At 42.9% G+C, this 20,939-nt stretch overlaps 1 protein-coding gene and 1 long non-coding RNA gene across 3 annotated transcripts; both read right to left on the reverse strand.

The window, feature by feature from the left end:
* LOC307270289 (NLR family CARD domain-containing protein 3-like) lies at positions 1-6,675 on the reverse strand. 2 transcript variants are annotated; one of them, XM_080054176.1, is made up of 7 exons: positions 6,601-6,675; positions 6,242-6,443; positions 4,099-6,061; positions 3,838-4,008; positions 3,313-3,486; positions 1,338-1,384; positions 1-1,241 (listed from the first exon to the last, which is right to left on the reverse strand). In XM_080054176.1, the coding sequence occupies exons 2-7, from the start codon at positions 6,393-6,395 to the stop codon at positions 718-720; spliced, it is 3,033 nt and encodes a 1,010-aa protein (XP_079910302.1). In that variant the 5' UTR covers positions 6,396-6,443; positions 6,601-6,675; the 3' UTR covers positions 1-717. The 2 variants fall into 2 exon arrangements, with proteins under 2 accessions (XP_079910302.1, XP_079910303.1); XM_080054177.1 differs by lacking the exon at positions 6,601-6,675 and having other exon boundaries at positions 4,099-6,057; positions 6,242-6,346.
* A 372-nt stretch (positions 6,676-7,047) lies between these two features.
* Positions 7,048-7,577, reverse strand: LOC307270292. Its single transcript, XR_013845542.1, has 3 exons — positions 7,501-7,577; positions 7,232-7,336; positions 7,048-7,152 (listed from the first exon to the last, which is right to left on the reverse strand). It is a non-coding gene; the product is annotated as an uncharacterized lncRNA (long non-coding RNA).
* Between the last annotated feature and the right edge of the window lie 13,362 nt (positions 7,578-20,939).

The raw sequence follows: 20,939 nt of genomic DNA on the forward strand, positions 1-20,939 counted from the left end.
ACTGCTACACACCAATCCAGTGGGACCCCAATAACATAGAGTTAGAATCGAAAACAATATCGTAAAAGATATTAAATAGCACAGCAATGTCTGACAATGCTCGTAGTGGGGGATAATGGCAAGTGGAATCTCTAACCCTAACCCTCTACCCTAGCCCTTTAACTCTGCTACAAGGGCACACAGGGGACGATAAGTTCTACAATATAAACTGGAGACAGGCCACGAAGATGAAATAATGAAATAATGAAATCATTCCTCAGACAAAGCACAGATAGGAATGGCTCTGGGTCTGATAGCGATCCTCTCTCAACCTGAACTTCTGGATCATAAGGTGTAAAGATATGTGTATCGGACTGAGAATCATGATACACAGAGCCACGAAAATCATGAAACATCTTGAACTCTTTACTGCAGGGAATTACACAGATCACAGAAGTCACATGTGTGTGAAAAAACAGCATTTTTAGTGAGCTGCCCTTATATATTTTCTTTTACATAAACGTAACGTAAATGTTCATGTGGGGTATATTCACGTCACATAGAATACATCAGGCAACTGAAGAGTTTAATGGAATTTCAACAATACCAAACCTGAACCACATTCTACAAACTCTCTAATGATGTTCCTTTATCAATTAAATCAGTAAATTAACTGATTAATTTGTTACAAAAACCTGAAAGATTTCTGTAACTGTGATCCTGTTCAGACTCTCCCTCCTACAGACGACACAGAGACACTGAGTCACCAGGGGCATCAATCCCAAACCCAGGGTAAAGAGGTTCAGTGAATGTGGTGTTGAAGGTGTGGAGGTGGATCAGTGAGTCAGATGAGACTCTGTAGAAGGACAGAGAGCCAGCAGGACAGTCCACATACACTGCTACTCTGTGAGAGACAGAGGAGGAGGGGATGAGTGTTTCTGTGTTATTGTGACAGACAGAGTAACCACGAGCATCACAGATCAGACTCCAGGACTGATCATTCCCTCCAAACCAGCAGTTGCTTCCTTTCCTCTTGATTCCTCTGTAACTCACTGATATATCAACCATTCCGCTCCACTCGACCTCCCAGCAACGGCGACCAGTCAGACCATTACTACACAGCAGCTGAGGCCTGCAGTCAAATCTCTCTGGATGATCAGGATATGGCTGCTCCTCCTTCACCTCTGTCACCTTCCTGTTGTTGTCAGACAGTTTGAGGATTCTGTGTACTGTGTTTGTGTCCAGTGTGAGTTCACAGGAATCTTATGGAGAGAACAAGACACAACACAGCAGCAGTTATTAATCCATCATCTGTTCATTGACAGTTTGATGATTATGAACATTATAAACACACTTACACTTCCTCAGACCTGGTGTCAGCCATTGGACTCCAGCAGGCTCCACCCTGAAAGGAGAGGGGGGGTCAAACCAGCACATCTTCTTTCAGACACACACATGGACGCTACATTAGCTTGTGGCCATTTTGTCTCAGTCGAGTCAAACCGTTCAGCACTGATTTACACATGCATTGCCACTTTAACTGCACTGAGTTGGTACCAGAAAAAACAATATTTCAAATTATAAATCATATTCAACAGGCAATACCTTGTGTCATGAAAGCCAAAATAATTCCATGCATAACTGCTTCAACTGTGTGGGGGAAAAGCTATTGGTCAGCTAGCTAAAATGCCAACATATATTTGAAAATGGCATGGACAAAATAAGCATTTTGATGATTGCAATGTTAAACTACATTATGAAACGGGTGGCTTAAATCCACCGATCTGATTGGTTCCTAACTGTTGTATAATGGGCGTATACATAACTGCTAAGACGTCCAATCAGTTTGCAGAGTTCCATATCACTTCGCGACTGAGGAAGTTACGCTGGTAGTTTGTATACAAATGGATATATGCTAAACTGAGGATCACTCTTTGGCTGTGGAGGGTCTAAAGGAGGCTCACTCTTTGGCTGTGGAGGGTCTAACAGAGGCTCACTCTTTGGCTGTGGAGGGTCTAACAGAGGCTCACTCTTTGGCTGTGGAGGGTCTAAAGGAGGCTCAGTCTTTGGCTGTGGAGGGTCTAACAGAGGCTCACTCTTTGGCTGTGGAGGGTCTAAAGGAGGCTCAGTCTTTGGCTGTGGAGGGTCTAACAGAGGCTCAGTCTTTGGCTGTGGAGGGTCTAACAGAGGCTCACTGTTTGGCTGTGGAGGGTCTAACAGAGGCTCACTCTTTGGCTGTGGAGGGTCTAAAGGAGGCTCAGTCTTTGGCTGTGGAGGGTCTAACAGAGGCTCAGTCTTTGGCTGTGGAGGGTCTAAAGGAGGCTCACTGTTTGGCTGTGGAGGGTCTAACAGAGGCTCACTCTTTGGCTGTGGAGGGTCTAAACTACTATGGAGGAGCAGCGGCCGCGGCTATCTCGGCAAAAAGACCAAAACAAACGGCCCGCAGAGCGACTAAAGATGAAGAGGACAACTCTAAACTAAACCAAACATGAAAAGATGCTGGCGTACAGACACTGTGTAGATGGGCTCTCACAGCGTTTCACTAACATGTTGACAGATGTCTATGCCACGGATTGACACGGAGGAGTAACTGCTCTCTGTGCTTGTGTGTGTTGCAGTAGTGAGTGAGGCTCAGGAACAAAGGCAAGTGAAACTAATGACAGATCAGACACACGGTGAGGTTAAATGCTTGTTGTGTCGGTGGCTAAGCTAACAGTAAGCTAGCCTGTGAACTTCCTCAATATATTGCTAGCGATCGCAGCTCTCGTAAGAAAGCTGCATAGCAATCGCAGTGCATTTTGCAGGCTGTCAGGCGGGACTACTGTTTTGTATTCATTGATAAACTGATTTTTTGGTTTAATAAAACATTTAAATGGTAGCATGTCTATGACTTTCATTTTGCCATACTTGTTACCGTTTTATAAAGCAATAGCTCCCTTCAGGCTGTGGAATGTGCTCATTATTCCACAGTTAGAGGGCGTTGTTCGGACTGACGCGAAGCAGCAAGAGCTCACAACACAGCCTGTCGTGAGCTATTGCTTAATTACACTAATATTTGATCTTCTCAGGGTGGTGAATGTTTCTCATGAACAGTTGAACAACAGTCCATTCAGTGGTCTAATACATTCACACACATTAACACCAGAGGGCAGCGCAGCATCAGGTGAATGCTTGTCGCCCTGCTGTAATGGAAATGCAAACCCTACAGGGCTGAGGTGCTGAGCCAAACTGAGTCAAATGGAGACAGACAAACACCATTGGTGTGTCAGGGTGTTATGACAAACTGTCTCCAGCTCTTCCTCCTCTATCAGACTGACAGCAGCCTCTTCATACCTGAGAGTGTCCAGTCTCCAGAGGGGACCGTCCCGTCCAGCAGACAGTAGCTCCACTCCTGAGGCTCCTGGATGGTTGTAGCTCAGGTCCAGCTCTCTCAGATGGGAGGGGTTGGAGCTCAGAGCAGAGGCCAGAGAATCACAGCCTTTCTCTGTGATCAGACAACCTGACAGACTACACACACACACACACACACACACACACACACACACACACACACACACACACACACACACACACACACACACACACACACACACACACACACACACACACACACACACACACACACACACACACACACACACACACACACACACACACACACACACACACACACACACACACACACACACACAACACACACAATTAATTATTTTAGTATAGAAACAACTGCTGAAGTTTAATTAAAGATCCTTTGATAAATCGTTGTAGCAGACACAATCACGCACAGGTTAACTTGTTATAAACTGATGTAATCAGATGTTAAATGGTCTTCAGTTGAACTGGTGCATGAATCCTGACCTAAGAGTTTCCAGTTTACAGTGTGGACTCTTCAGTGCAGCAGACAGATGCTTCACTCCTGAATCCTGCAGGTCGTTGTTACTCAGGTCCAGCTCTCTCAGACTAGAGGAGGAGCTGAGAACTGAGGCCAGAGCTTCACAGCTTCTCTCTGAGAGGTTACAGCCACTCAGCCTGGAGAGGGAACAGTAAGGGTAAAAGTAACAAGTTTTCAAATAATTTTCTTGTTAAAAGATTTCTTACATATGAATAAATCCTACTCACAGAGCTTTGTTGGAGGCTTTGACCACCGGCAGCAGCCTCAGAAGAGCCTCCTCTGAACCAGAGTATTTCTTCAGGTCAAACACATCCAGATCTTCTCCTGATGACAGTAAGATGAAGCCCAGAGCGGACCACTCAGCAGGAGACAGTGTATCTGTGGAGAGAAGTCCTAATCTCAGGGACTGTTGGATCTCCTCCACTAAAGAACGATCATTCAGTTCATTCAGACAGTGGAACAGATTGATGCTTTTCTCTGCAGAGGGAGAATCCTCAATCTTCTTCTTGATGTACTGGACTGTTTCCTGATTGGTCTGTGAGCTACTTCCTGTCTGTGTCAGCAGACCTCTGAGGAGCTTCTGATTGGTCGGCAGTGAAAGACCCAGGAGGAAGCGGAGGAACAAGTCCAGGTGTCCATTTGGACTCTGTAAGGCCTTGTCCACAGCACTCTGGTAGAAATGTGTCTTTGCAGGTTCTTGGGAGGTTGTTTCTTTTTCTGTCACCGAAAAATCGAAGTGTGTATTTGCAGATCCTTTGTCAGTTGCAGTGTAATCCTTAGACGACACAGCACGGTGGTCACGATGCGTCTGTTTAGGTTTTTTTCCGAGGAGTTTAGACCACGAGGATTTTTTTCTTTCTTGAGTCGCTCCAGATTCATGGGCGGTTGTTTGTTCTTCTGCCATCAGATTGACTCCAGAGTTGATGAATGTCAGATGGACATGAAGAGCAGCCAGAAACTCCTGAACGCTCAGATGGACGAAGCAGAACACCTTGTCCTGGTACAGTCCTCCACTCTCCTCTTTAAAGATCTGTGTGAACACTCCTGAGACCACTGAAGCTGCTGTGATATCGATGCCACACTCTGTTAGGTCTGATTCATAGAAGATCAGGTTTCCTTTCTGCAGCTGCTCAAAAGCCAGTTTTCCCAGAGACTCGATCATCTTCCTGCTCTCTGGACTCCAGTGTGGATCTGTCTCAGCTCCTCCATCATACTTGGTGTTCAGTTTGGCCTGAACCACCAGGAAGTGGATGTACATCTCAGTCAGGGTCTTGGGCAGCTCTCCTCCCTCTCCGGTCTTCAACACATCCTCCAGAACTGTAGCAGTGATCCAGCAGAAGACTGGGATGTGGCACATGATGTGGAGGCTTCGGGATTTCTTGATGTGGGTGATGATTCTTCTGGCCTGCTTCTCATCTCTGAATCTCTTCCTGAAGTACTCTTCCTTCTGTGGGTCAGTGAACCCTCTGACCTCTGTCACCATGCCAACACAGTCAGGAGGGATCTGATTGGCTGCTGCAGGTCGTGTGGTTATCCAGAGGCGAGCAGAGGGAAGCAGTTTCCCCCTGATGAGGTTTGTCAGCAGCACATCCACTGAGGTGGACTCTGTCACATCAGTCAGGATCTCATTGTTGTGGAAGTCCAGAGGAAGACGACACTCATCCAGACCGTCAAAGATGAACACAACCTGGAACTCTTCAAAGCTGCAGATTCCTGCTTCTTTGGTTTCAGTGAAGAAGTGATGAACAAGTTCCACCAAGCTGAACTTTTTCTCTTTCAGCACATTCAGCTCTCTGAAAGTGAATGGAAATGTGAACTGTATGTCCTGGTTGGTTTTGTCTTCAGCCCAGTCCAGAGTGAACTTCTGTGTTAAGACTGTTTTCCCAATGCCAGCCACTCCCTTTGTCATCACTGTTCTGCTTGGTTCATCTCTTCCAGGTGAGGCTTTAAAGATGTCTTCTTGTCTGATTGTTGTTTCTGGTCTGTGTGGTTTCCTGGAAGCTGTTTCAATCTGTCTGACCTCATGTTCATCATTGACCTCTCCAGTCCCTCCCTCTGTGATGTAGAGCTCTGTGTAGATCTGATTCAGAAGGGTTGGGTTTCCTGCTTTAGCGATCCCCTCAAACACAACCCGGAACTTCTTCTGCAGGTTGGACATGAGTTCACGCTGACAAACTCCAGAATTACTTCCTGAATGAATACACAAGAGATAAGAATGAGTCAAGAGACAACAGTAATTATAATATCAATGAGAGATTCATGATGAAAATAAATAAACGAAAATATATAAACATGTGTCCCTCCATCTCTTGAGACTTAAATAAATGTCCCCTTCCCCATCACGTTACACCTTTAGAGAAATCCTCTTACTGCTCCACAGAAGGTCAGCCAGCTCCTTCTGCTTCATGCTCCTCAGGAAGTCCAGTGTGATCTTCAGAAATGCCTCTCTGCTGCTGCTCTGCTCCTCATCCTCACTCTGACCCTCTAAGCATTCTGGGTAATCTGGGCTCAGAAGCTTTTGCATCTTCTTCAGCTCCTTCTTCACAAACGTGACGATGTTTTCCTCCAGCAGCTGGAACAGAATATTATATGAACGAGATGATCAAACTAAAATCATGAAGCAAACATCAGATCCATGTTGGACAGACTGACAGTCCACTGGTCTAAACAGTTAAACATGGAGGTTGATGTGAACAGAACAGATGGACAGTAGTTGTTCATGTACAGACCCTGAATGTGGAGTCCAGGTGTGTTTGATGCTGCTGGGCAGACCGCCCACTGGGAACCTCTGAGATCTCCTGGTCGACTCTGTGGAGAAACCATAAAGAATGAGCTCATGTCTGGGGTTAAAGTTTCCCTCCAGGGGCAGCTGGTGTCTGCAGAACAGAAGGAAGGGGCAAACCGAGGGGCAAACCGAGGGGCAAACCGAGGGGCAAACCGAGGGCCAGGGGCAAACCGAGGGCCAGGGGCAAACCGAGGGCCAGGGGGCAAACCGAGGGGTGAGGGGCAAACCGAGGGCCAGGGGCAAACCGAGGGCCAGGGGGCAAACCGAGGGGTGAGGGGCAAACCGAGGGCCAGGGGGCAAACAGAGGGGTGAGAGGCAAACCGAGGGGGGGCGGGCAAAATAAACAGTTAAAACATGAATCAGTGATATTTAAATGTTAGTGACAGTTTACCTCTCTGCAGCAGACGGTTGTTGTCCTTTAAAGTTAATATGACCACCTTTTGACCGGTCACTCTTGAAGGACAAACAGCTGGCTCCAGGTCCAGGAGAGTCTGGTCTGTTGAACACAACACACACACAGCTTTGAGTGTGAATAATGATGGTGCAGCAATATTTAAATGTTAGTAACAGTTTACCTCTCTGCAGCCGACGGTTGTTGTCCTTTGAAATTAACGAAATGATCTTTTGAGTTGTTGCTCTTGAAGGACAAACAGCTGGCTCCAGGTCCAGGAGAGTCTGGTCTGTTGAACACACACACACACACACACACACACACACACACACACACACACACACACACACACACACACACACACACACACACACACACACACACACAGCTTTGAGAGTGAATAATCACGGTGCAGTGATTTGAGTCATGGACAGTTAGAGATCCTCATGTCACCTCTGAGCTTTGGTCTGGCCGCCATGTTCCCCTCCCTCCTCTGTGTCCTCACTCTGATCCATAGCAGAGCCCACACCTTCACACAGACACCTGCTGGGAGAGTCACATGACAAACACACAGAGCTCTGATTGGAGGAATAATATCGAAGGTGGGGTGAAAAGTTCATATTCGAATGGTAATTCCCCGTCCGATACGTGTGCTGCAGTCTCATAAGAATATCAGACCATTCAAAGTAGTTTCTCTTGTGATCCAGCAGAGGGCGCTCTCTTTCTCTGGGGATGAGATCACTTTCCTCTTCCATTGGACATTAAAAACTCATTCAGTGAAATCACTTGTCTCTGCCTCCGAATTTCCTCCGAACTGCAGCTGTCCATAATAAGTATATACCGTGCATGCAGTATGTTATAAATGGCTATACAAAATGTTTTATAATAATCACAGCTGGAAGTAAACTGTTAATGCAAATAAATTGAGTGAAATGGTGACAGAGTTGCTTAATTAATAAATTATTTTTAGCCCTTGTTCCCCCAGTGCATAAATAACGAGACAACCAGATATTGAGTCAGAGCGTTATAAATAGGGGAGAGTAGCCTAAGTTGTGCATTTTGGAAGTTGCAAAACCCCTTGTTTCTAGAAAACCGTGGAAGAAATTGGAAATGTGACCACATATTTAAGAAGAGCCATCCATTTGACTCATCCTGTAAAGAAGGGAGACACAAGGAATAAGATATAAGCACATTTAAGCTCAAAAAACTGTGTTTTGCCTTTCAAAGTAAAATTTCCATGATCAAGGTTTTTTGATTATTGTGTCTGAACAATTATAGACACGTTTGAAAACATTTGACACATGTTTTAGTGCTTTGGTATGCTACACTTTGAGTCTATACAGTTAGCACGATGTCAGCCCTAAATTGCTGCATCATGCCAATTATCCAAAATTCTGGGGATGGGGTGATTTGTGCCAAAGGGCCTAGGTGAGTTATAAGTAAGTAAGTAAGTAAAATGTATTTATAAAAGCACATTTATGACAGTTTGCACTGTCCAAAGTGCTGTACATAGTGCATTCAGTAGGTAAACAATGAAGGTAAAATAACAATAACCAAAATAAAAGACGTAAAGCCCATACATCCACATAAACACAGATAGTAGTGCAGAGGTAAGATAGTTAATGGGGAGGAAACACCAGGGTGTACATATGGGTTTTGAGCCTTGATTTAAAGGAAGAAATGTAGGGGGAATCACATTTGTCAGGTGGCAGTTGGTTCCACAAGCACGGAGCAACTAGTGCAAAGTAAATTTCTGAGAGTTGTGCCAGTGGCATGGCTGTATACGCTAGTCACCAAAAGAAAGTGATTGTCTACAGTAGCTCAGAAGAGAGTGACATCTCAATTCCACTTAACGACACCACTGATGAGAGTTCAGATGGCCAGAAAGATGATGATGGTGACTTTGTCATTGTGAGCTTTGCAGGCAAAACCACCTAGATCTGCTAGGCCTTGTTTAAGAAAATGTACCTTCAATCTTTGTCAACTATTTACTTTATTTGCTTTAAATAAACCTTAAATAAGTGATTGTCTAATGGATTTGTCTTGCATTACAGTTTTTGAGATATATATAAATTGGCACAATTCACCCCATGGTATTCTCTCCAAATTCACAAATCACCCCACGTCGTGGGGTGATTTGTGCGACAAGACAACTTTTTTTCCGAAAGCTATATTTCTTAAACAGTTTATTCCAGATCCAAAGTTTTTATTGCCAGGGATGCACAACATCCTGAAATATATGTACATATTTGAGACATAACTGTCAGGGCCTCACTTTAAAATCACTTTGAGTAAAAAGTTGCACAACTTAGGCCACTCTCCCCTACTATAATTAAGCACTATAAGGCTACTCAATTTAGGTCTGACACTATCGCAAAATAAAAGATGCAAGGGAATCATTTTAGTTTTGGCAACATCAAAGTGAAACAAAATGTATTGATTGAATATTATCATTAATTCCAATAGATTAATTAATTACAAAGTCTGTTTGAGGATAATAATGACAAATGTGAAGTTGATACTGAGCATCAGCTTTAGAGAACCTGCAGCATCGTCCTCATGTGTCACCCGACAGGAATGAGTCCCAACTAGATTATCTGAGACTTTTAATTAGAACAATAACAACGCCCTGTTATTGCCCTGAGGCTCTGGTGATGGTATTTGGGTGTGACCTACTACAGCCTTTAAACATAATCTGATGGATTTAATAGCAAGCTGCATTATAATATATAAACCTAAACGTCATACAGCGTATTAAAGCCCTGACTGTATGAAACCTCTGACCCCAGATCAGACCGAGCTCATCTTATAAATCACATCATCAACAGTCAAACCCACACGGGAGAGTTTCCCAAATAAAGTTTGTGTTTGAAAGCGGCTCAAACAAATCTATTTAACCGTTTCTCCAAGGCAAGACAAGGCAAGTTTATTTCTATAGCACAATTCAGACACAAGGCCACTCAAAGTGCTTTACAGGGGCAAGATTAGAATACATAAAACACATTATAAAACATTTAAAAGCGAATAAACAGCAACAATCACTGATGTCACTCTGAACATTCCAGCCAATCAGAGCTCCACTTACCGAACTCTGAGCCGTGGCCTTCCTCAGTGTGTCTGCTCTGTCCTCAGCCGGGCTGTGGAGGAAATATGAAGAGACGCAGCTTCTTATCCTTCAACTGTGAGTCAGAGAGTGTGTGTGTGTGTGTGTGTGTGTGTGTGTGTGTGTGTGTGTGTGTGTGTGTGAGTGTGTGTGTGTGTGTGTGTGTGCGGTGTGTGTGTGTGTGTGTGCATGTGCGTGTGTGCGGTGTGTGTGTGTGTGTGTTCGTGTGTGTGTGCGCATGTGCGTGTGTGCGGTGTGTGTGTGTGTGTGTGTGTGTGTGTGTGTGTGCGCATGTGCGTGTGTGCGGTGTGTGTGTGTGTGTGTGTGTGTGTGTGTGCGCGCATGTGCGGTTGATTGTGGGTGTGTCAATCCATCCGTAGATCAGTCATAAAAACAAACAGTCTTTTATATTTCAAAAGAGAGATAATAGAAGTGAAAACCAAATCACTGATCTAGAACCAACTCAGCTGCTTCTTCACACAGTCACAGCACAGATCGGGTTTGACATCTGTAACTAGAGAAAAAGGGGAATTTTTTTTATAGTAATATGTTTTCTGAATGTGTTCTGTTGCAAAATGTGAAAGGATTTAGTCGCACATCAAGCTGACTTCAACATCAGGGGTTGGGTCAAAATAAGCCTGTTACTGGCTCTGTGATTTTAACTATTTACCCCTCCTTCTCTCTGCCCCCCCTTTTGATAAAACTAGCGTCGGACAGAAAACAGAAACCTGAAAACAGGTTCATACATTCCACCCCTGACGTACTCTCAGCTTGTTGTTTTTACAGTGAATCAAACCACATTAAAAAACATCTCCCTTCCTGCTCAGCCAGGTGAGAGCATAGGCCGCTCAGCTGCTGCCTCTAATAAAACTATATTATTAATTCACGTATTCGTTTCTTAAGAGGAATGGAAGATGCAAAAATGCTCGAGGAGTCAGACGAAAAAAGTTCTATGGTATTTAATGAAAAATGATGTTCAGCAGGTTACAGTTATGCAGGTCAAGCGAACAGCCAAAAAAGTAAAGTGTCTCTCTCTTCATCAACACATTATACAAGTACAGATATGCATTTGATTGGTCTATTTTGGATCATCCTCTTCTTTCGTCTTCCGGGTTGTTGAATCTGCCATATGGGGAGTGAAACGCCTGAGCTGTGTCCTTGATAGAATAAGGTGTCTTATCTGTTGCTACACTACCATGTGAGCGAGCTTACAGAGGGCCATTGTTTAAAAAGGGATACTCCTTGGCCTCGAGGCTTTGGGAAAGTCAAAAATTTTACATCAGTATGTCATGAAATGTCTAAGTTCTTACAGAAGGAGCGTTTTAACGCAGTATAGAGTTCTACGACTTTCTATATCATATGTTTATCAATGATTATTTGTTAGTTAGGCTATATAAGATATATTGATTAAATGAATTAATGATGGAGATATATCATCATTAATTATTGAGAATTAAAAATCCTGACAAACCCTCTTTTAACACACTTTTAGTGTGTTAACAATAAAGCTAAAATAAAGGATTTTAAACTAGAACAATACAAGTCTAGTTCTCACCTAGCAAGCAGTATAGGGAAATACTAGAACAAAGAAGCAGTCCCTAGGGTGGATTCTTGCACAAACTCTTCGACCTCAGAGTCAGAGTCTGGCACATACACAGCTACACTGAGCAAGGGCAGCTGATAAGGAGAAGGGAGCTACTTCAGCAGATAAGTAGCATCTGCTCTAGGAGACATCAATGGTTGTCTCACAAAATGCGGTAGTGCATACACTACAATGGAAATCAGCACGTAGCACAGAAAGATTCACTAGACACAGTGGCTTACATTTATCACGTTTCTAACTTATTTCTAACTAGGAAAATACGTCTAAATAAACAACAAAAGTAATAATCAACACACATTACTGAAAAGGGAAATCGGTGATACCTAGGAAAACTCAGAGTCAGTCATACATTTATCTAAGAATGTGTTGTAATACTGTATATGTAAGAAATTGTGTTTGTGCAGGGTCAGCCAAAGCTCCATCGTGTCACTTCTGCTATCTATAGCATATTATGCAGACAACCGAAATAAGATTGTCTGGGGATTCAAACCTTCTTTCCAGTGACTTCCTCTCATTTAGGGCCATTTGTAATATGTGTATATTCTAGTGCGTGCTGATTAAAGTTAATATATATAATATGAGTGGGCACCTCTAAAAGTTAATTTTCGCTACACACGGAAAGGCATAACAGTCATATATTTACACACGGAAAAAACAACACTAATCAGTTAAACTAAAACAATTTAAACATTCACTATCAGTGGCATTAGTTACAGCATCTAAAATGAGTCTAAAAAACAGAATACAAAATCCACACTAGGCATGAATCATTTTGTCAGTTTTATCCAGGTATAATTTGCTTACAAAAATCATAAAAAGCTACAAGTCTATGATGGATGTTTACCAGTGGCTAATCTCAATCTGGAAGAAAGGGAAACACATGATTATATATCACATAGATTTTCAAAAGATTAACACAAACACACATGGACTCAGAGATTCTAAGTCAAATACAAAGGGTTAACATTTCTAGATTCACATACTAAGTGTGAATTAACTTTACTAAGGGTGATTCATTTCATTAACTTCAAACAACCATATGCAATCAGAAGGTCATTGTCTCTGAGGGAACAGTCAGAGCATACATTTACTTTAAGATTGGGCCTATCAAAACAGGGCAGTTCACATAATTAGTGAACATTTCTTAACAAAAAAATTTTTGTGATGGCTTTTTTCTTCATAGACAATCAGTTTTAACTTATCCATTTTTTGAGCCACACTTGGTTGCAATTTTTAATCAAACCTCTTTCAAGAGAGGTCTTGGAGATGAGGTGCACATTGTCAGTGGTGTCTATAGCTCCAGACTTACATTTTACTTATAGTACGTTCAATTTACTGCGTACCTTTTTCACCACTGGGTTCAAGCTCACCTTCTCTGTGAATGTGAACTTTGGACCGCACACACTCCTACTTGGAGCCTTGCTAGGAGTTGACCCTGGCCCAGCCTGCAACTGCACCTGGACCTGGTCAACACAAAACTTGAGACAAACAATTAGTACAGACAGACAATTAATACAGACAATTAACATATAACAGTTAATTTGCCAGACATCAAAAGAAGGTTCATGACCTCCCTCTTCTCATGTCCTAGGCTATCAGCAATTCATGTGAAGTGTTGTGAGTATGTGTGTGTGTACCTTTAGAGGTTGTCATTGGCAGCGGGGTGTCGGTTAGCTTTCATAACCTATTTAATTTTAACCTATATACTTTCCCTCTTTTTACACCATTTAGTGTAAAACTTAATACTACAAAAACAAAAGAAAACTATACAGAGGGGAACACTTCACTGACTGAAGTTCCTTCATAACTTGGAGCAATCAAGTCCCTCTTTTTCCCAAAAAAGAAAGAAAAGTAAAACAACCTGTGGAGTATCAGAACCTAAAACATAAAGAAAAAACAAAACAGTCTGCAAATATTATTAAAAGCATCCTAATGTGTTTTAATAAAGGGTCAATTAATTTTTAACCTACAGCATCTAAACGTTATCTAATTTGTAACTCAGTAAGGGTCCAGTAAACTAATTACTGATATAGCTAAATTCAAAGGGGAACACTGTTGGCCAAATCATAAAATAAAAACAAAAAAATAAATCCAGGGGATGGACAATGGGACTGGCATGTTATTGTCTTTGGTATAGCTTTAGCAGGCTACTATTAGTTCTGCATGTTTGTGGGCAGAACAGGCCTGTTGGGGGCACAGGGGAGATCAGTCTCTGGGTCTCCTTAGTACCGATTAGGCCTCTGGGTGGGGAATTGGGACCTTTGGCCAGGGGCATAGTTGGCTGGTGTATTCCAGGGAGTTCCAGATCCTCCATATGCCCTTCTTCCACCCAGGTAGGGATCGTTGAAGCCTCCACCTTGTTGTTGTCGTGGGTTTAGCTGCTGCTCTCGTCGCTGAATCGTTTCCTTAACGTGTGGGCAATCTCTGACCCAGTGTCCCTCCTCCTTACAGGCATAACACTGACGGTTTTGATTTCCAGCCCCTTTTCCATTATACCTGCCGCGCCCCCTGCCATTGTTATTATTCCGTTGGTTCTGCTGTGGCTGTGGGTTCTGATAGTAGGTGGAAGCAGGTTGCTCAGGGGGTGGGGACTGAGATCTCACAGCCATTTGTTTGTTCTTAGACTTGGATTTGTCATTCTCCTCCACCTTTTGCTTCAACAGGCGTTCAGACAGCTCTTTCATCTCCTCCTCCTTTTTGTCCTGTTTAGTTTGCCACAGTTTATAGTAGTGTGCAACGGTGGACCTCCACTCAGTGAATTTCTTATTGTCGAAAGGCTCCAATGAACCCAGTGTTTTCTGAACGGATTCAGGGAGTCCTTTGATACACTGCATCCTCCACAGGGCTTGCATGGATTCATTTGAATCGTGTCTTGCATTTGTGTGTATTTCCCATAATTCAGCAGCTCTCTTCAAGAAGGACAGTATTGACTCGCCCTTGTTGATCTTAATGTCCGCCACGTCAGTGATAGTTCTTTCTGTAGGAAACTGCTCACGTAGTGCCGACCATAGAGGAGCCCTAAACGTATTCAGGGGAGTGCTGTCAGATGTGGAGGAATGTACTCCAGCCTTAGACAGGAGGCGACATGCCATGTCTGAGCCCTCTACTCGACCTAGTAAGGCCTTCAGATCACCTGCACAGAGACTATCACCCATAGTCAAGTTCTCGAATTGTCTGATCCACTGTCTCGCCCCTCCTGTGAGTTCAGGAAGCTTCTCAATGAGTGTTTCAATGTCTCTATGGGCAAAAGGCGTGTAGACGTGTGCTCCAGTAGCTGCTACACGTAGTGGCAGTTGGAGATTAGTGGGGACTCCAGGTGTTGATGTAGATCTAGCCATGCTTCTGGTTCGCATGACAGAGGGGATAAAGGGACCGGTGCCACTGGGGCCTGGTTGAGGGCTCGGTGTTGCCATGGGAGGGGTGTCGACGAGCAGGCTCCCAGTCGCTTCTCCCTCTTTTTCTTCCAGACCAGCCCTAACTTTATCAAGTCTTTTCTTAATGTGCTCAGCAACGTCCTCCTCCGTAGGTGACTGTCTTTGTCTTTGGAGACAAAGGCATCTCGGGGTCATTTCAGGTGGGAATGAGGTAGTGTTAGGGGAAGCAACAGGGCATACCTGTTCCTCAATTTCGTAACTGTACATCTTTTGCTAGGGGGGAAATAACAAAACCTAGAAATAAAAATAAAAAGTGTTCCCCTTGAATTTGAATTATAGAGATATCAGTCAAAACTAAGATATCTTGCCTTTTTTTTTTTGTTGTCAGAGCGATCGCTGCCTTCAACTAGAGATAAGACCCACCAACTGTCCACTAGAACAAGCCTGGGGCCTAAAAAGGGATAAAAGAAAAGAAAGTTAACGACACTAATAATACACACTACACAGTATAATTACTAATGTTTGGTAATTACTAGTTCATCAACCATGCATTTCGAGAAGACACTATCTATCTCTCCCTCTTTTTTTTCAAAAGAAACTCTTTTTAAAAACACAGCTGATCACATCTTTTGTTTCTCACATCAAAATTAGTCTAACAATCAAGACACTATTGCGTCTGGAGTACCTTTAACTTGAGATATTAGAAGGATAGTCCACGCCTTAAAAAATAAATCAAAAAACAAACATCAAAAACGTGGGGCACCTTTTAAATTGAGATATTTATCTCCACTGTCTATAATCACGGCCCTATATTAAATGAAATACCACAAAGCGTGTATTTAACCTTATGAAACAAAACTTTAAAGCTCACAGAGCTTGGGGCAGATTTTCTCAAAGAGAACCCTCTGAGTGAGAGTGACTCAACTACATTAGTATCTTATTCAAACGGGACCTATATAATACTATGCATGATTATACAATACATTTAAACCTTTTAATCTGATAATAGTCCATAGTCCTGTAAAACAGTGCCACTTTTGCGCATTTCAATGAGAACTCTCCGCAGGCTTCGTGTGTGTGTGATGTTTTGGACGTCAGCGTGTGTGTGTGTGTGTGATGTGTTTAGCAGCGTCAGCGTGTGTGTGTGTGTGATGTTTGAGGTAATACTCTGTTAGTATCTGTTCTGAGGTAGACAATAAATAACATGCAAACACTAGACAAATACATACACATGCAGTTATATAACGTACAATTATTTCCATGCTGGTGTGAGAGATAATTACAGAGCCCACGCCAAAAGCATTATTTTTCGTAACTCCACACATGAGTCTTATTGTCAAACATTAACCCCACACATGGGCTTGTCCAACCCTGCCAGCCGTCCTGTGCAATCTACGGTTTCAGCCCCCTCCCCTCTACGCAGCCGTCGCCGACGAAGAAAAAAGCGCGCTTCCACGTAATTACAATTTTATATTTATTTATAACACAGAGCTCTACTTAAAACATGTCCTAACACACGCTCAGAGAGTCACTCTTCTAGACAAATAACTGGTTAAAACAGTTCAATCTATTTAGAAAGACAGAGAAAATAGACTTTGTCACGAAGAGCAGCTTCCGCCCACATCTTTACTCCGTTCATTGCTCTGTGCAAACTGTTAAACCCTTCCCACACAAGGATACAGTCTCCTGTTTATTTCCAAAAACCCACTGCGTTTGGTCAGCCCGCTGTATAATTACATAACAGTTTTCGAACATCCAAATAAATGAGGAGTCTCCTCGCTAAACTGACGCGGATTAGATAATCCTCATAACAAATGTCATACATCAAACACTTGTATCCGAATTCAGGTTCTGGCAGTTCATAATCATTTTATCAAACACAAATCAACCCGGGCTCTGTAATCTAGGGAAAAATAATTAACCAGCATTTCAAAAGCACAGAAAGGACAGACATTAGCACATAAACAAAACACATATGCCAGAATTTTTCCTGCTTCTGCCGACATCATTTTTCATTCTCCAAAACAAATTAAAAAATTCAAACTAACTTAAATTTATACCACTCTGTTAGGACCCGGCTTCAGACTCACCACTCAACAAAATTTGGCATAGTCAAATATGAACTTTGGTTTTAAAAAACAACAGGTGTTCAATTACCTTTTTTCTTTTTTGTCAGCTGATGTGTTGAGTGGAGGCTCCGCTTCCAGGCCCGACCAGCTGGTCGAGGCTCGTCCTCCTCTCTTCCCCCTCTTTAGGACGTCGGGGTCACCAATTTAATAAAACTATATTATTAATTCACGTATTCGTTTCTTAAGAGGAATGGAAGATGCAAAAATGCTCGAGGAGTCAGACGAAAAAAGTTCTATGGTATTTAATGAAAAATGATGTTCAGCAGGTTACAGTTATGCAGGTCAAGCGAACAGCCAAAAAAGTAAAGTGTCTCTCTCTTCATCAACACATTATACAAGTACAGATATGCATTTGATTGGTCTATTTTGGATCATCCTCTTCTTTCGTCTTCCGGGTTGTTGAATCTGCCATATGGGGAGTGAAACGCCTGAGCTGTGTCCTTGATAGAATAAGGTGTCTTATCTGTTGCTACACTACCATGTGAGCGAGCTTACAGAGGGCCATTGTTTAAAAAGGGATACTCCTTGGCCTCGAGGCTTTGGGAAAGTCAAAAATTTTACATCAGTATGTCATGAAATGTCTAAGTTCTTACAGAAGGAGCGTTTTAACGCAGTATAGAGTTCTACGACTTTCTATATCATATGTTTATCAATGATTATTTGTTAGTTAGGCTATATAAGATATATTGATTAAATGAATTAATGATGGAGATATATCATCATTAATTATTGAGAATTAAAAATCCTGACACCTCTCAGGTGATCTCTGCTGGGTCCTAGTGCCAGACTGCCCTCTACCTTTCCCTCCTCATTAATAAAAGACCAAACAATAAGATTTGTGTTTGAAAGCAGCTCTATCGAATCTATTTAACCGTTTCTCCAAGTCAAGACAAGGCAAGTTTATTTCTATAGCACAATTCAGACACAAGGCCACTCAAAGTGCTTTACAGGGGCAAGATTAGAATACATAAAACACATTAGAAAACATTTAAAAGCGAATAAACACCAACAATCACTGATGTCACTCTGAACATTCCAGCCAATCAGAGCTCCACTTACCGAACTTTGAGCCGTGACCTTCATCAGTGTGCAGCGCTGCTCTGTCCTCAGCCGCGCTGTGGAGGAAATATGAAGAGACGCAGCTTCTTATCCTTCAACTGTGAGTCAGAGTGTGTGTGTGTGTGTGTGTGTGTGTGTGTGTGTGTGTGTGTGTGTGTGTGTGTGTGTGTGTGTGTGCGGTGTGTGTGTGTGTGTGTGTGTGTGTGTGTGTGTGCGGTGTGTGTGTGTGTCTGACTGTGTGTGTGTGTGTGTGTGTGTGTGTGTGTGTGTCTGACTGTGTGTGTGTGTGTGTGTGTGTGTGTGCGCGTGTGCGGTTGAGTGTGGGTGTGTCAATCCATCCGTAGATCAGTCATAAAAACAAACAGTCTCTTATATTTCAAAAGAGAGATAATAGAAGTGAAAACCAAATCACTGATCTAGAACCAACTCAGCTGTTTCTTCACACACAGTCACAGCACAGATCGGGTTTGACATCTGTAACTAGAGAAAAAGGGGAATTTTTTTTATAGTAATATGCTTTCTGAATGTGTTCTGTTGCAAAATGTGAAAGGATTTAGTCGCACATCAAGCTGACTTCAACATCAGGGGTTGGGTCAAAATAAGCCTGTTACTGGCTCTGTGATTTTAACTATTTACCCCTCCTTCTCTCTGCCCCCCCTTTTGATAAAACTTGTGTCGGACAGAAAACAGAAACCTGAAAACAGGTTCATACATTCCACACCTGACGTACTCTCAGCTTGTTGTTGTTACAGTGAATCAAACCACATTAACAAACAGCTCCCTTCCTGCTCAGCCGCTCTGGAAGGCAGCAGGTGAGAGCAGAGGCCGCTCAGCTGCTGCCTCTCAGGTGATCTCTGCTGGGTCCTAGTGCCAGACTGCCCTCTACCTTTCCCTCCTCATTAATAAAAGACTAAACAATAAGATTTGTGTTTGAAAGCAGCTCTATCGAATCTATTTAACCGTTTCTCCAAGTCAAGACAAGGCAAGTTTATTTCTATAGCACAATTCAGACACAAGGCCACTCAAAGTGCTTTACAGGGGCAAGATTAGAATACACAAAACACATTAGAAAACATTTAAAAGCGAATAAACACCAACAATCACTGATGTCACTCTGAACATTCCAGCCAATCAGAGCTCCACTTACCGAACTTTGAGCCGTGGCCTTCCTCAGTGTGTCTGCTCTGTCCTCAGCCGCGCTGTGGAGGAAATATGAAGAGACGCAGCTTCTTATCCTTCAACTGTGAGTCAGAGTGTGTGTGTGTGTGTGTGTGTGTGTGTGTGTGTGTGTGTGTGTGTGTGTGTGTGTGTGTGTGTGTGTGTGTGTGTGTGTGAGTGTGTGTGTGTGTGTGTGTGTGTGTGTGTGTGTGTGTGTGTGAGTGTGTACGTGTGTGTGTGTGTGTGGTGAGTGTGTGTGTGTGTGTGTGTGTGTGTGTGTGTGTGTGTGTGTGTGTGTGTGTGTGTGCAGTCTAACTGGTTGGACTGGGTCTCAGTCTGAGCTGCGTTCAGTTCAAAGTCTAAAAAATGTCAAAGTCACTCTCAGTTCTATAAATACAAAATGATTCATCATAAAACAAACAGTCTTTTATATTTCAAAAGAGATAATAGAAATAGAAGGTAAGGATAATAGAAGAGAAAACCAAACCACTGATAAAAGTTAAGAGACCTGCTCTACAATTAATCACAATCATCTGGTTGACTTGACAGTTGTGTTTTGATTAAACACAAATGGATGCTGGCATAACATATGTGCAATCATCACATTGGTTTGCGTTACTACTGTCTACCTTTCTTTATATGTCCATGCTGTCTACAGCACCGTTACTTGGTAGGCGGGTTTATGACGGACAGCAGCTGTCAGAGTAAACAGTCATGGATCAGCTGCTGGCTGGTGTGAGTGCACCTGATTAATAGCCTTGCATCCGGTTCAGCCCCGCCACCAGGCGGTCGAATTGGGCATAGTACAGTACAATACAGTACAATACAATACAAACAAAGAAGGAAAGGGGTAAATGGCTCTTACACCAGTATACAGTCCATTATGCAGCGGCAGCAGAACAGAGCCTTATGCGCCATCCTGCTAGCGTCGTTATCCGTTCAAACGAGCCCCGTGAAAATCCGCGTTTATACGATCCCCCAATCCATCTTGGTAGATACTTGCTTGATGGTTACATTTTGTCTGGAAAGGACCTAGTCCTTTTAATGACATGATCAAGTAGCTTGCCAGCCTAGCCTGAGTTGATATTAGTTATGTTGGTCTTGAATATGACCGCTTTGGGCAGCAGACCGGACATGTGACTGTATCAGTCACTGTAATTGGTTCATTGTTTACTGTACGTATGACGACAACACGTTAGGGCGAGCACCCCCGGAACCCATAGAGATTGCATTGTGAAGCCTGCAGTTTGAAAAAAAAAAAGTTTTACATTGAAGTCTATGAGAGCGCTCAGGGCGATTTTCAACCATAGATAGTAAATAATATGGATGCAGCATCCGGGCTGACCTCAGTTATTCACACGGCATCCAATGATCCTGGGGCCAATCCGAATAGTCCAATCTCCTAACCTATAAGCCTCCTTTCCTATAGTCCTATCTCCTAACCTATAAGCCTCCTTTCCTATAGT

The sequence above is a fragment of the Ammodytes marinus genome, assembly GCF_949987685.1.
Source record: "Ammodytes marinus genome assembly, contig: scaffold_35, whole genome shotgun sequence".
Lineage (NCBI taxonomy): Eukaryota > Metazoa > Chordata > Actinopteri > Uranoscopiformes > Ammodytidae > Ammodytes > Ammodytes marinus.

Bases quoted from the DNA above. Each gene is read 5' to 3' on its own strand.
- LOC307270289 (XM_080054176.1), bottom strand. From the start codon at position 6,395: ATGCAAAAGCTTCTGAGCCCAGATTACCCAGAATGCTTAGAGGGTCAG. The intron at 3,487-3,837 runs GTCAGGATTCAT...GTGTGTGTGTAG, and splicing joins TGTAAACTGGAAACTCTTAG to TCTGTCAGGTTGTCTGATCA. The intron at 1,242-1,337 runs GTAAGTGTGTTT...TCTCTCCATAAG, and splicing joins GACACCAGGTCTGAGGAAGT to ATTCCTGTGAACTCACACTG.